General features: G+C 41.1%; 2 protein-coding genes and 1 long non-coding RNA gene across 5 annotated transcripts; 1 reads left to right on the top strand and 2 right to left on the bottom strand.

The window, feature by feature from the left end:
- Window positions 1-1,901: 1,901 nt before the first annotated feature.
- LOC122288962 lies at window positions 1,902-10,897 on the bottom strand. The gene is made up of 2 exons (XR_006236063.1): window positions 10,866-10,897; window positions 1,902-2,340 (listed from the first exon to the last, which is right to left on the bottom strand). It is a non-coding gene; the product is annotated as an uncharacterized LOC122288962 (long non-coding RNA).
- On the bottom strand, window positions 2,416-4,570 carry LOC122288959 (NADH dehydrogenase (ubiquinone) complex I, assembly factor 6). Of its 3 annotated transcripts, none has more exons than XM_043095800.1 (3): window positions 4,433-4,570; window positions 3,910-3,971; window positions 2,416-3,822 (listed from the first exon to the last, which is right to left on the bottom strand). In XM_043095800.1, exon 3 carries the CDS (start codon window positions 3,786-3,788, stop codon window positions 2,877-2,879), a length of 912 nt encoding a protein of 303 aa, XP_042951734.1. In that variant the 5' UTR covers window positions 3,789-3,822; window positions 3,910-3,971; window positions 4,433-4,570; the 3' UTR covers window positions 2,416-2,876. The 3 variants fall into 3 exon arrangements, with proteins under 3 accessions (XP_042951734.1, XP_042951733.1, XP_042951735.1); XM_043095799.1 differs by having other exon boundaries at window positions 4,390-4,529; XM_043095801.1 differs by having other exon boundaries at window positions 2,416-3,810; window positions 4,390-4,529.
- On the top strand, window positions 4,704-12,863 carry LOC122288956 (hsp70-Hsp90 organizing protein 3-like). Its single transcript, XM_043095796.1, has 8 exons — window positions 4,704-4,841; window positions 4,983-5,886; window positions 11,204-11,492; window positions 11,728-11,813; window positions 11,924-12,147; window positions 12,267-12,333; window positions 12,422-12,481; window positions 12,592-12,863. The coding sequence occupies exons 2-8, from the start codon at window positions 4,984-4,986 to the stop codon at window positions 12,703-12,705; spliced, it is 1,743 nt and encodes a 580-aa protein (XP_042951730.1). The 5' UTR covers window positions 4,704-4,841; window position 4,983; the 3' UTR covers window positions 12,706-12,863.
- The last annotated feature ends 334 nt before the right edge of the window (window positions 12,864-13,197 follow it).

Genomic DNA, 13,197 nt, shown 5'->3' with positions numbered 1-13,197 from the left:
TCTAACTTTGAAAATCGTAAGAGAAAATCTTTCTACCGGTCAGATCAATCCTCAAATAATAGTCCTCCAATAATTGTTTGCCAAGTAGCTTTTCCATTTTACATCTTATATCCTTGCATACAACTAATAACTCCCAGTAACTCCTGTAACCCTTCCCCTTCCCCTATTCTACCAAAGCCCCCTATCCTCCTCTCCTGTGTGACCCCCTCTTCCTCTCCCAGAACCAAATATGACACCTTAATGTGGAATTAGTCTCATTGGTTTGGGACTAGAACGAAAGAGAAGGCTCATGGATTGGTGCAAGGCAATGAATTACGAAATATCAAACAAGCAAAACTATATTTCATTTTCTCCTACAAAACCTTTTACAAGAGATGTGAGTCATCTGCTGGCTCTCCACTTTCTTGCTCATCTTGATTGTTCTTGGTCTTTTCCAATTATTCTTTATTTCGGATGTAGAGTTCTTTCGCAGATCTTCACCTAGAAATTGGAGTTGCGCGCTCTGAAGTGTTTTCGAGCATAAACATAAATTATGAGAACTTTTGTTAATTTTATCAGATGAGATCAGTTATATTATGTCTAGTGTGGAATTACATACGTGGCTTGTTTTGATTGGGGGCTATTAAACGTGCAATAATAGCATATCCGTCCCAAAGAGGAATTGAAATTGCAAATGACCATTTTTTTTTAAATTTCTAAGCAAGCAATTTTATAGATAAATTATGTGGCTACATGATACAAGATTCTATAAGGTGAGAGTCTCCAACAATCATCCCAAAACAAACAAATGCAACACCAGTGAAATAAATAAATAAAAAATTTTAAAAAAAAGAGATATGGAGCCAAAAATTGGCTCTCACCCATTTTTTAAGGGTAGTCGCTTAACACAGCTCACCCATTTTTTAAGAGGAAGTCGCTTAAAACAGTTTTAGTAGAATCTGATAAACAGACTATTAGATTGCGACTAAAATTCACAGTGAAACGAAGTGTGCTACAACTTGTTCGTCTGGACTGGCTAAAGGAGTTTTCTACGACCATTTTTTCTTGATCATCAGTTAGAAAAAGCAGAAATATAGAAACATAGCAACAGGAAAATGCGTCGATGTGCCGGCATAGAACCTTCACTGTCTATGGTGGCATGTATGATTCACATGCCACTCAAGGAAAAATGGCGGTAGTCAGAATTGAGAGATATGAAATTACTGGGATACATGCCACTCTACTAAAAAAGTTGGTAGTTGGAACTGAAAAATTTGAAATCACTAATCCAAATGGTATTGCACGTGATGGTGGCAAAGTCTCTCAAGCGCCATTGGATTTAAGAAAAAATTTAGTTGCAAGTATAATTGTACACTAATATGTGTACTAATCTATTGTGATTGGACAAAAAATAGATTTTATTAAAAATAATGTTAATTTAAAATTTAAGTATAAAGGAATTAGTATTAGTACACAGATTAATACGTGACTTTGTTTATATGTAACAAAACTCTGGATTTAATTATCACAGCGAAAACATAAACTCGGACCAAAATTTATTCAGTTCTGTTACATACAAGCACAAAATTGTGCCAGCATGCGCACTCCTATACAACATGTCAATCAGCACTTGTTTAAAAAAATAATAATAAGAAGCAAAATGGAGTACGAAGAAAGGGAAAACAACCTTTTCCTTTCCCTCTTGTTTTTGTCTCTCTTAAATTCGAAAAAGTAGAGTTTTGGATTGGTTTCTCTCTTGCTTTCATTTCATTTACAGTTTTGTCCATCATCTCTTCATTTCATTTCTTTTACATTTTCATCTATCATAAACTACAGAATACCAACATGATGATCATGTTAGAAACCTCACTGCATTTTTCTCACAGGGCTTCTTTCCAAAAGAGAATTAGAAATATAGAAAAGCAAAAAAATAATTTCAGTAGTCAAATAGAACGATGAAATATCCAGGAAAACTTGAGCACAATTGTTCAACACATATGGTTAAACCACATACATACATAGAAATCAAGATAAATTAAGCATTATTTAACATCTAATTCGCAGAATGAAACCTATGTTTTTTATGTTTTTCTAGATATTTGGTACCATATCATATATAGCATTCTTTTGTGGGAGAAGCCCATATTCTCTCCCAAAGACATGGACTTTGTTCTATATCTAAAACCAGCTGAATCCTTACTCTTTCTTCACTCCTCTATCTCTCATTGATTTTCTAATTTCAGCAGCATCCTTCCATGATCTCCCAAAGCTGAATATAGATTGGCAAGGGCTGAGTATGCCCTATTGTTGTCAGCCCTATGAGAGAGAGAGAGAGAGAGAGAGAGAGAGAGAGAGAGAGGGCTTAGGGCTTGGTTTCGTGGAGGAAGGGGAACGCTGATCTTGAGGGGAGAAGGAAGAAATCAGGAAAACCCAATATTCAGAAACGCATCGTTTCTTTTAATTCAAAAAACGATGTCGTCGCATTTTGCCACTGTGGCTGGCATGCACGGGGCCTTCCCCTTTGTGCCTGCGAATAGACTTTTTCAAATTTATTACAAGGATTAACGACCAAGACACCAAACATCAATCTAAAAAGGATGCCGTAAAGGCAAATGCAGGTACTATAATCACTCCGAGAATGACTAGAAGTAGAGCCATAATGACCCATAAAGCTTACAAGCCCAACCTGCAAGCTGCATAAGTCATGCCCAACCGGAGCCGCTCCGAAAGTGCTTACAAGTAAACTAAAAAATTGGGTGTGTTGGACATGGGTTTGACAGGGTAAGGCTCAATTATTGTGAATAAACCAGAATGACAAAAATTTCAATCCGCAAATTGACTTCCAATCTGATGAAGGATTTCCTCGTCAATTGGGAAAAAGGCCAGGACCATATATCTCAATATTTCCCCATCCATGAATGCCACTTCAGTTTCAATTGATACCACAAAGGAGAAGTACCCAATACCCCTCGTGATAACCTTGGATCAAATACATCAAACTGTACCCGGCTGAGGGAGTCCAAGAGAACTTGGGCAGGAACTGCCTGCAGCAGCACCGGGCGAGCCTCGGCCGGTACTGTTCCAGCAAGTTGACGAGCTTTCTGTAAATGGATATTAGCAACTGAGGCCATCTCAAAGACTGCATCACACAAGCGCTCACGAGAATCCAAGTGGATCTCTGATCTACCTCCCTCCTTCACCAACAACCCATGCTTGGCAGCCACTTTAGCCGGTATGTAAGAAAAATGACGGTTGCGGCTAGCATGGTAAGGTAGTGACTTAAGCAGCAAAAGGAGGCCACTTGCTTTACCAATGTGAGATGCTGCATGGTCGGCTGCGGTGGACCTGATACCACCAGCTTGAAGTGTCATGTACAGAATGGTTGATACAGTGTCTTCGGCATATTTTTCCAACTCTTCAATAGTTTCAGGAATGTCGGTGACCTCTCTTCTTGCATCGTTGATCCGAGCTTCAACAGACCGTTTCAGCCACCCCTTGCTAATTTTATTCTCGCATATCACTGATGATAGGGCCTGTGCAGTTGGGTGCTCGATTAGCTTTTCAGCATACATTTTGTCTATAGCTTCCTGCCACCAGACAAGGCGCATGAGACCAATCCTGGGATCAGAAGCAACATCCATGGCTCTTGCAGTTTCAACATTGAAGGCACGGAGTGCAAAAGCAGCCTTTCGGAAGTGAGGCGGAAGTTCAAGGAGGCAGAGGTAGTGATGGTAATCATAATTTCGCACCTGCTGTACACAGTAAGAGAATGCTGACCTTAAGCTACTAGCTGCAGAAGCACCACTCATCAAATCCCCACTGTAGTTCCTCCTGCAGATACAACTGCATCAACAACAAAGTTAACAGAACGACGTAACAAGAAAATAAAAAATCCATTATCGTAATAGGATTCTTATTGGTAAGGCAAACCTTTGTTAGGAACCAATCCCGCTGTGAGAAACCTTGCGTGCCTTGGTTACCAACAAGGAATCCTGGAAAATTTATTCAGACACCATTTATTAGTTCCTCATTATGCAAACTGGACAGGGGCTAAACCGTGGGAAGCACGAGGAGACTACTGTGATGTGCAATGGGACATACGATCAAAAGGGTTCCTTTATGCTATGCAAAATTGTTCCCAACATAACGACTAAGCAGAGGGTGAAAATACCAGCAGCATTACATCAAAGAGGGAGGGGGGGGGGGGGGGGGGGGGGGGGGGGGGGGGACGGGGAAGCAGAGTTCTTAGAGGAGTTTTTCCAAACAGGTAGAGAGCATTCTAATAGAGGACTACACAATGCCCATTCTAAAATTCAAATCCAAGAATGCATGCTAGTTAATCGAATTCAGTCGAAGTGAATAGATAATGTCATCAAAGCTGATCCATATTTAGATCTTCGAAGAACGTACTGAGATGGAATCTTAACACGGAGAGAGGAAGGAGCTTCGTTACCGAAGAGCTTTGAGAGGTCAAGCTGAATTACATACTCTTCGTAGGCTGCAAACCTGAGAGAAAGAGAGATCAAAGTTCGTGTGCCCGCTCAACGGATAATGAATAGTTAGTATTAAAATTTCCTCGCATTTCTTATGTTCCAGAGAGCCAAAAAACTCCACTCGCAATAATAATCAAGAATATATACAAATCTGCGGCCAACGGAGCAAAACGCTGCGTTTCGAGTGTTAATGAGACCAAACACCGACACCGAAGATACTATCCATCCATCCAGACGTCAACCCTCCGATTCCCAAACAACTCCCTAGTCCCTTCCCCGAAGTCGCGCACGAACCGAACCGAAGTTTCCAGAAACCCCAGGAGTCTCTCGTCCCGTCCCTGACAGTTTCATAAAGATCAAAAGCCAAAGGTTTGTGCTACGTATGCACCCTTTCATTCCCAACCCCCCAACACCCAATTGATTTGGCTCCTTAAACCCCTTCCCCTAACTTTGTGTTTTGTATCGTTATTGTTATTATTATTATTTCTTCTGATTCCTCGGAATACATAGCATGGCCGACGAAGCAAAAGCCAAGGGTAACGCCGCGTTCTCCGCCGGCGACTTCTCTGGCGCCGTGCGCCATTTCTCGGAGGCCATCGGTCTCGCTCCTACCAACCACGTTCTCTATTCGAACCGATCCGCCGCCTACGCTTCTCTCCACCAGTACTCCGAGGCGTTGTCCGACGCCAAGAAAACAGTGGAGCTCAAGCCAGACTGGTCCAAGGGATACAGCCGGCTCGGCGCCGCTCACCTCGGCTTGGGCCTCCACAAGGATGCCGTCGCTGCTTACAAGAAGGGCCTCGAGTATGACCCCAATAACGACGCCCTCAAATCCGGCTTAGCCGACGCCCAATCCGCCGCTTCACGTTCCCGAGCCGCTCCACCGCCGAACAACCTCTTCGGCGACGCCTTCTCTGGGTCCGAGATGTGGGCCAAGCTCACTGCCGATCCAAACACCAGGGCCTACCTTCAACAGCCTGATTTCGTGAAGATGATGCAGGAGCTTCAGAAAAATCCTAGCAATCTTAACCTCTATCTCCAAGATCAGAGGGTTATGCAAGCGCTGGGCGTTTTGCTGAACATAAATCTCCGGACATCTACTTCGGAGGACATGGAGATGCCGGAGTCTTCGTCCTCTCCACCGCGGCCACCTCCGGAGAGGAGGAGGCCCGCGGAGGCCGAGCCGGCGAAGGAAGCTGAGCCGGAACCGGAGCCAATGGAGCTAACAGAAGAGGAGAAGGACGCGAAGCAGAGGAAGGCGCAGGCGCAGACGGAAAAGGAATTGGGCAATGCGGCTTACAAGAAGAAGGATTTCGATACGGCAATTGCGCATTATACTAAGGCGATGGAGTTGGATGACGAGGACGTTTCCTATATCACGAACCGGGCTGCTACTTATTTGGAAATGGGACAGGTATGATAAATCTTGGTCATAAAGGTTCTTGCTTGCGCTGATTTTGCTTTTGATTAATTGTAATTATGCTTGTTCATATGGTCGTTGATGTGCTTGACTTGGTCAATGATGTTGTGAGTGAAACAAAATACACTGGAGGCTTAGGTGCTAAGGTTTGAGAAACCGTAGCTTTTCATGGGCACGTGATGAAGCTTTAGTAATCTAGTTTTTTTGAAGATGAGTTGCGTGGGAACTAAGTGGATGGGCCCACCATGGTCAAAGAAGCCGAAATCTGCAATATTTAGTGCTACAGTATGGGTTGTTCTGCATAATGAATTGATTGGGATTCAGGCGGATGTAGACATTGAGAGTTATTATGTGATTTCCAGTTAGCTTATGCTGTTTGACTGACACGTTGTTAGGTTTTCATCTATCAATTAATTGCAACATAAATGAATTTGGACTTGATATACTGATGTCAATTCATTTTGATTTGATTTATTGAATACAATGTGATAAAGGAGGATTGTTCTTTTGTCTTAGTTCTTAATTGTAACACCCCTTCTCGGAGGTCAGGAATATTTCGAACATTCATAACAAAATGTCCGGTGAAAAGATTCTAAGTCATGGAAATACTTCATTTATTGAATCATCGAACTAACTTAACATAATAGTCTTTGATAACGTAAAACTGAAAACATAATGAAAAGGCATAAACTAGTTCTATGTGAAACCAACACTGCTTAAATGTCTAAATCATACACTAAGTCTCTGGAAATTTATTCTACTCCTGGCACTCATGCTTTGTATCGACGAAATCATCATTTGGGATATTAAAACGTAAAAATAGAGAAACAAACAAATGAGACAAAGACTCATTAATAGCACATCATATTGTAAATGTAACTTAATTTAACATTAAGCTTAATTTTGAAAACTTACATACATTTACACGCATACACATAACATATAGATCATTCATTAGTAACATAAGCGAAATTAAACATAATCATGGCAGTACATGTAACGTGGATGCAGGAAGGACTGACTCCATACATTTCCTATCATTCGTACATAACTTATTCATCTTGCCTTTCACTTACATAGTGGCCATCATAACATATGTGCATTGTTCCAATTGTCGTTGACCGTACATACCATATCATAGCTTAGGGTGAACCACGTTTGGGTCCGTGGCACCATCTAACATATTATAACATGTGGTGAAACACGTTTGAGTCCGTGTCATCACAAAACATAAGGTAAACCACGCTTGAGTCCATGGCATCTCATATCATAACCTTTGGTGAGACACGCTTGCGTCTGTGTCACCTCATAAGATATTAGTTTACATGTGGTGGACCACGCTTGAGTCTGTAGCTTGCACATCCATCCATAACTTGAGGCCAATCTTTTTTTCTTCTTTTTTTTTTTTTTTTTTTTTTTTTTTTTTTTTTTTTTTTTGTGATAAATATAACTTGAAGCCAATCTTAAAGCTTACTTGTCATTCACGTGTTTTCTTATTAACTTTCATAAGGTATGTGAACATGTTTGACTTCATGAAATTGCATGGCATGACATACTCTTGTGCATGGCATAACATTGAACATGACATATCAACATGAGTCTTACTCAACATAACATAACATAACATAGGCATGGCATAACATGATTTAAACATTACAAGCATACATGTGATTTTCATAATATCTCATCCATCTAACAACAATCCATATCAGCTTAGCATGCATAGGCTCATTTACAAGCATATCATCATAATTTATAAAGGTTTGTGAAAAGGGGCTAACCTTGAATTGGCTTGTAGCGTAGCATAGGTAAACATCACAGTTTTCTTACAAAAACTGAACAATTACAGCATACACAAAGGTATGATCATACTACTTACCTGTTACGTTGCTTCCACAATCTCACGTCGTAGCTCATGACTTATACGAGGCACTAATTGTCACTATCGTTTCTGGGAAAACGTGTCGTAGCATTCTAATTACTTAGAATCATACCATAGAGATTATTTAGTAAATATTCAGTTATACTAAGATTAATAGATAGTAATATTATTTAAAGCTCATAACATATTCCTTGGTTTTCTATTTAAAGTATAACATAATAGTTTTATTAAAAAACCAACTAAAGAGACAATTGGAATATTAACTAAAATAATAGGGTCAGTAGTATACTTTAAATGTACTTTAATTTCCTTATAACTTACTGCTGTAACATGGTTTATAAAAGATTAACACTTAAACATAATTTAAATTTCTAAGTATGTTCTGGAAAAATAAGTTTTTTGGGCTAATATAACTAGGCCCACATTGCTTGGAAATGAGAAGTTCTTGCTCTTTATAAGGTTTCAATGGGGCTCAAATTGTATCATTGACTAGTGCTTTTGGAGTATAGGCCATGTGGTTTGGGCTTTCCATTGGGACGCTACAAATGGCATTAGAGCCTTATCTCAACTAGAAATGTGGGACTTGATCTGTGCCACCTACGAAGGACAATCCAAACGAGGACATCGAGAATTTAAGAGGGGGAGATTGTGATACAGATACTTCATATGATAAGAATAAAGGTAGATGGTATATGAGATTCCACATTGCTTGGTAAGGAGAAGTTTTTCCTCTTTATAAGATTCCAATGTGGCTCTAATTGTATCATTGACTACTTTTTTTGGAGTATAGATCATGTGATTTGGGCATTCCATTGGGGCGTTACAAATTTTAAACACAATTCTCATTTAAAACTAAGCCCAGCCCTATCAAAACTCAGCCTAATGAAAAAGGGTGTTTTGAGAAGACATTGTAAATTGGCATGGCAATTAGGGAAGGTTGAAGGTAAAGGAATTAAAAGAAATAGATAGGCTTACAGGGGAGGCAGCACGTCACGCAACAAAGAGGGAATTGGACTCACCTAGAAAGGAGGCTGATGTGACGGTAGCTCGGGAGGTTCTGTTGGGGATCTCGGTCAAGCCTCCAAACACTAAGGGTCCGATCCTCTCCTTGTTGCTCCTCAAGTGACCGATAGGACTCATTTGCTTGGTGTAGATCATGTGTAGCCCAAAGAGAGTTTGGGTGAGATGAGGTTAGGGTTCAATGGTGGGAAGTATGGATGGTGTTTGGGCTAGGTGATCACGGGTTGGGTGATGATGGTGCACGATTAAGTGACCCTTGGGATGCTAGGCGTCACTTGTGTGGTAGGGATGGATGATGAGAAATCTTAGCTAGGGTTTAGAGATGAGTGATTGAGGCTAGGTTTGATGAAGGGTTCGGCTAAGGCTAGTGGGGGTACACGGCTAGGGAAAAGGTGGCTTGTGGAGATCCTAAAAGTTAGGATTGTGTAATTCCTAAAATGTAGGATTTGAGATCTTGAGATCTAGATGGATTAGGGTTGGCCAAAAATGGATAGGATGGATGAGGGGTTGATTTGTTTTGGAGGGAAAAGGAATTTGAGTGAGTCAATCAAGGGATGATGACCAATCAAATTATGGAAGGAAAATGGAAATGAGAAAATGTAGGATTTAGGGTTTCGGCCAAGCCAAGGAGGCTATGGCCGAATTGCTCAAGGTTAGATCTAGGGTTTTTGTGGTTTGTTTGGCTATTGGAATATGAGAAGTGGCGTGTAGGGCTTGATGTGAGGTTAGGGTTTTGTGGCTTTGGGCAATTGAAGGTGGCGTGTATGGTAAAAGAAAGGGCTGGCCGAAATATGTGTTTGGGAGATGGGAATCTTCAAAAAACTGCAAGGAAATCTTATGAACATGTGAGAAAACACATGAACACAAGAGATCTTGCAAATCACAACACAAACCGAATCCCAATGAAGGATTCGGCCTCTTCACTCCAATCAATCAACAAAACTCCAACAAAAACACAAAGAGAAAATGAAAAGAACAAAGGAACCAGAACCAAACAATCTTTGATTCACGAATTGCACAAAGAATTGAAAGGAAATCTCAAATATATTAAAGGATAAATCGAATCATACCTATTCACGAATTGCAAGTGTGATTCTTCTCCTTGGGGATTCACGAATTGCACCCCAAAAGAGCCCAAGTGCAAGAAGCACCGAAAATGATAAACTCCAACCTCAATGGCTGGCCACTCAATGTTCAAAATGCCAAAAGATCCTCATGAAATGTCTAAGGGTCCTATTTATAGAGTTTACAAAGTGGAAACTCCCAAAAGGTCCCTAGGCAAATTAAAATAAATAAATAAAACAAATGAAATAATAATTAACAAGTTTTTAAATAAAATAAATAAAAATAATAAAATAAATAATTTAGCCCATGATGGTCATGGCATGCATGGCCCATGGTGGGCTATGGTGGTGCACGGTCCACGGCTAGGCTAGTCATAGTCTGGTTCGTGGCTCACTGCATGGCATGGTGCTATGCATTGGTCTGGTGGTGGGAATGACATGGCCTGCTAATGGTGGGCATGGCATGGTGCCAAGCCTAGGCCTGATGGTGGGCATAGGGTGTTGCCGTGCTGCTGCTGCTACTATAGTGTCCGTTCAAGTGGCTTGGGTGGTGGTCCTGCATGGCCCAGGCTGGTGGCCTGGGCGATGAGCATGCATGACCCAAACTGACGGTTTGGGCTATGGGGCTGCAAGGCACGGGCTAGAGCCGTGCGCTGGATGGCATGCCTGGTGGGCATGCCACTAGCCTTGCCTGCAAGTCACGGGCTGAGGTCGTGAGCTGGATGGCATGCCTGTGAGGGCACGCCACTAGCCTCACTAAGTGGTGCTAGGGCACGCATGCATGCGCACCGGTGCACGCTCAAGGGCACGCGCAAGCCTGCGCACATGGTCTGCGCGCGGCCACTAGCCTCTATGGTTACCCGCTGCGTGTCATGGTCTGAGCCAAGGCATGCAAGTAGGCTAGCCATGTGATTGTCCTGACCCTCCATGAGTTGTGTCGAGGTGTGGTCCCGGGCAATTCTCCTGGAGGTTGTGACAGGTTCTCTCTAGGCATGGTGTTAAGGCACAGAGAGAGAGAGAGAGAGAGAGAGAGAGAGAGCAGCATACATAAAGCAGCATCAGTTGGAGTTTGTTCATTCCTTTGTTTTTCTGTTGATGTGTATGGGCATGCTATCGTTAGTTTAAAACTCAGCATCTAAAGTGGCCCTAGAGTTTACCACGACTTGTTTTTATTTTCCTGTTTGACATACATGGTGATTCTAAAATATATGTACTGAGACTTCTTTCCTTTCACATATGTACTGCAAACATATGACCTGTCATGCTGGGTGGTTTTAAAAGTTCCAATATTTGAAATTATTTCTTTATAATCACACTCTAATCACTACTAGCATTGTTGTTTCAGTATGAGGAATGTATTGAAGATTGTGACAAGGCCATTGAAAGGGGAAGAGAGCTTAGATCAGACTTTAAGATGATAGCAAAAGCTTTAACTAGGAAGGGAACTGCCCTGATGAAAATGGCAAAATGCTCAAAGGACTATGAACCTGCTATCGAGGCTTTCCAGAAAGCTCTTACAGAGCATCGCAATCCAGACACATTGAAAAAACTAAATGAAGCTGAAAAAGCGAAGAAAGAACTCGAGCAACAAGAGTACTTTGATCCCAAATTAGCTGACGAGGAACGTGAGAAAGGTATTCCCATCTGGAAGACTTAACCTTACCTAATGTTTAATTTGCTTAATGCATGATCAGATGATGCTGTGATTTCTTTCGTGAAGACTCATGAATTCATTTCACTTCTATACTTTGTGCCTTGTATACTCATTGGACTGTAGTTGCAACCATGGACTTGCTCTGAATGGGCAGCACTCCATTTAATAAAATTATATTCTTTTTCTTTATTACATGGGTTCCATGTGCCATGCAGGCAATGAGTGCTTCAAGCAGCAGAAGTATCCTGAGGCTATTAAGCATTACACAGAATCCTTGAGAAGGAACCCCAAAGATGCAAGGGTAAAAAAGCTTTTTAACCATTTTCAGTTGTTACTACAGATTCTATTTTAAATGTTCTGTCCCAGAGCGAATGCCATGGATCACCAGGTGAAATACTTGCTGCCTTGCAGGCATATAGTAATAGAGCTGCGTGCTACACGAAACTTGGGGCTTTGCCTGAGGGGTTGAAGGATGCTGAGAAGTGCATTGAGCTTGATCCAACCTTTTCCAAGGGTTATACTAGAAAAGGTGCGGTTCAGTTCTTCATGAAAGAATACGACAAAGCTTTAGAGACTTATCAAGTGGGGCTGAAACATGATCCTAACAACCAGGAATTGCTTGATGGTGTGAGGAGGTATATTACGTAAATACATCTATATAATTTGGTTCTAAATTCCAATGTTTGTGTCTGCGTCTACACATACATAATTGTTTAGTGTCTTGATTAACTGCCACTTCCAAATGTCTTTGCAGATGCATGGAACAAATTAACAAGGCTAGTCGAGGGGATTTTACCCCAGACGAGTTGAAAGAGAGACAGGTATGACTTATGAAACTTTTGTTAAAATTGATTCATGGACCATGGAACCATTCTGGGATGTGGTCTTAAATATGTTCCCGTTTTGTAGGCCAAGGGAATGCAGGATCCCGAGATTCAGAACATCCTCCAAGACCCCGTTATGAGACAGGCATGGCATGCTGATTTTGAATGTTCTCTCTGTTGGAGTGAAATTTTATTTTTGAACTGATACCGATGCAGTATAGACTGACTAAAAAAATTCCTGTGATAATGATGCAGGTGTTGACAGATTTTCAAGAAAATCCTAAGGCTGCTCAGGAACACGCAAAGAACCCGATGGTGATGAGCAAGATCCAGAAGTTGGTTAGTGCAGGAATTGTCCAGATGAAATGAATCTGAAACGGATGATATATCACATGGAGAAATATCTTACGTATCATTCAACATGTATTTGTGTGAACTCAGTACATTATTTCATGAAAAATTGTCTTGAATCGGAAAAATTTTGAGATGTTTTTCGCTTTAAAGTTTGGTGGAGGTCTTTATTTAAAGTCTCTCTCTCTCTCTCTCTCTCTCTCTCTCTTTTGTCTGTATTCATTCACGGCTGGCGGTAGTTTATTTTTGGATCAACTTGGACCACGCCTATTTATTTGATATTAACAAGATTTCTACTTATAAAAAAAACTTGACCAGGTATATATTCCTTAATGATACGCTTGGATTGTTCGTGGAGTCTTATGTTTCAGCGGCTCATAATTATTGCTCCGAACCAAATGCCTGGCAGAATTCAAGACGTTTCGTGGTACAAGAAAAAACAAAACGCGAAGTTATTTTCTTCATTGAGAATTACCCTTTCCCCTTGGGCTAGCTGTTGTTCTTTGTTCG

Source organism: Carya illinoinensis, chromosome 12 (genome assembly GCF_018687715.1).
Source record: "Carya illinoinensis cultivar Pawnee chromosome 12, C.illinoinensisPawnee_v1, whole genome shotgun sequence".
NCBI classification, from domain to species: Eukaryota; Viridiplantae; Streptophyta; class Magnoliopsida; order Fagales; family Juglandaceae; genus Carya; species Carya illinoinensis.
Note: the sequence above shows the minus strand (reverse complement) of the source record. Positions and strands in the feature narration are given on the sequence as shown.

Bases quoted from the DNA above. Each gene is read 5' to 3' on its own strand.
- LOC122288959 (XM_043095800.1), bottom strand. From the start codon at position 3,788: ATGAGTGGTGCTTCTGCAGCTAGTAGCTTAAGGTCAGCATTCTCTTAC.
- LOC122288956 (XM_043095796.1), top strand. From the start codon at position 4,984: ATGGCCGACGAAGCAAAAGCCAAGGGTAACGCCGCGTTCTCCGCCGGC. The intron at 5,887-11,203 runs GTATGATAAATC...TTGTTGTTTCAG, and splicing joins CTTATTTGGAAATGGGACAG to TATGAGGAATGTATTGAAGA. The intron at 12,148-12,266 runs GTATATTACGTA...ATGTCTTTGCAG, and splicing joins TTGCTTGATGGTGTGAGGAG to ATGCATGGAACAAATTAACA.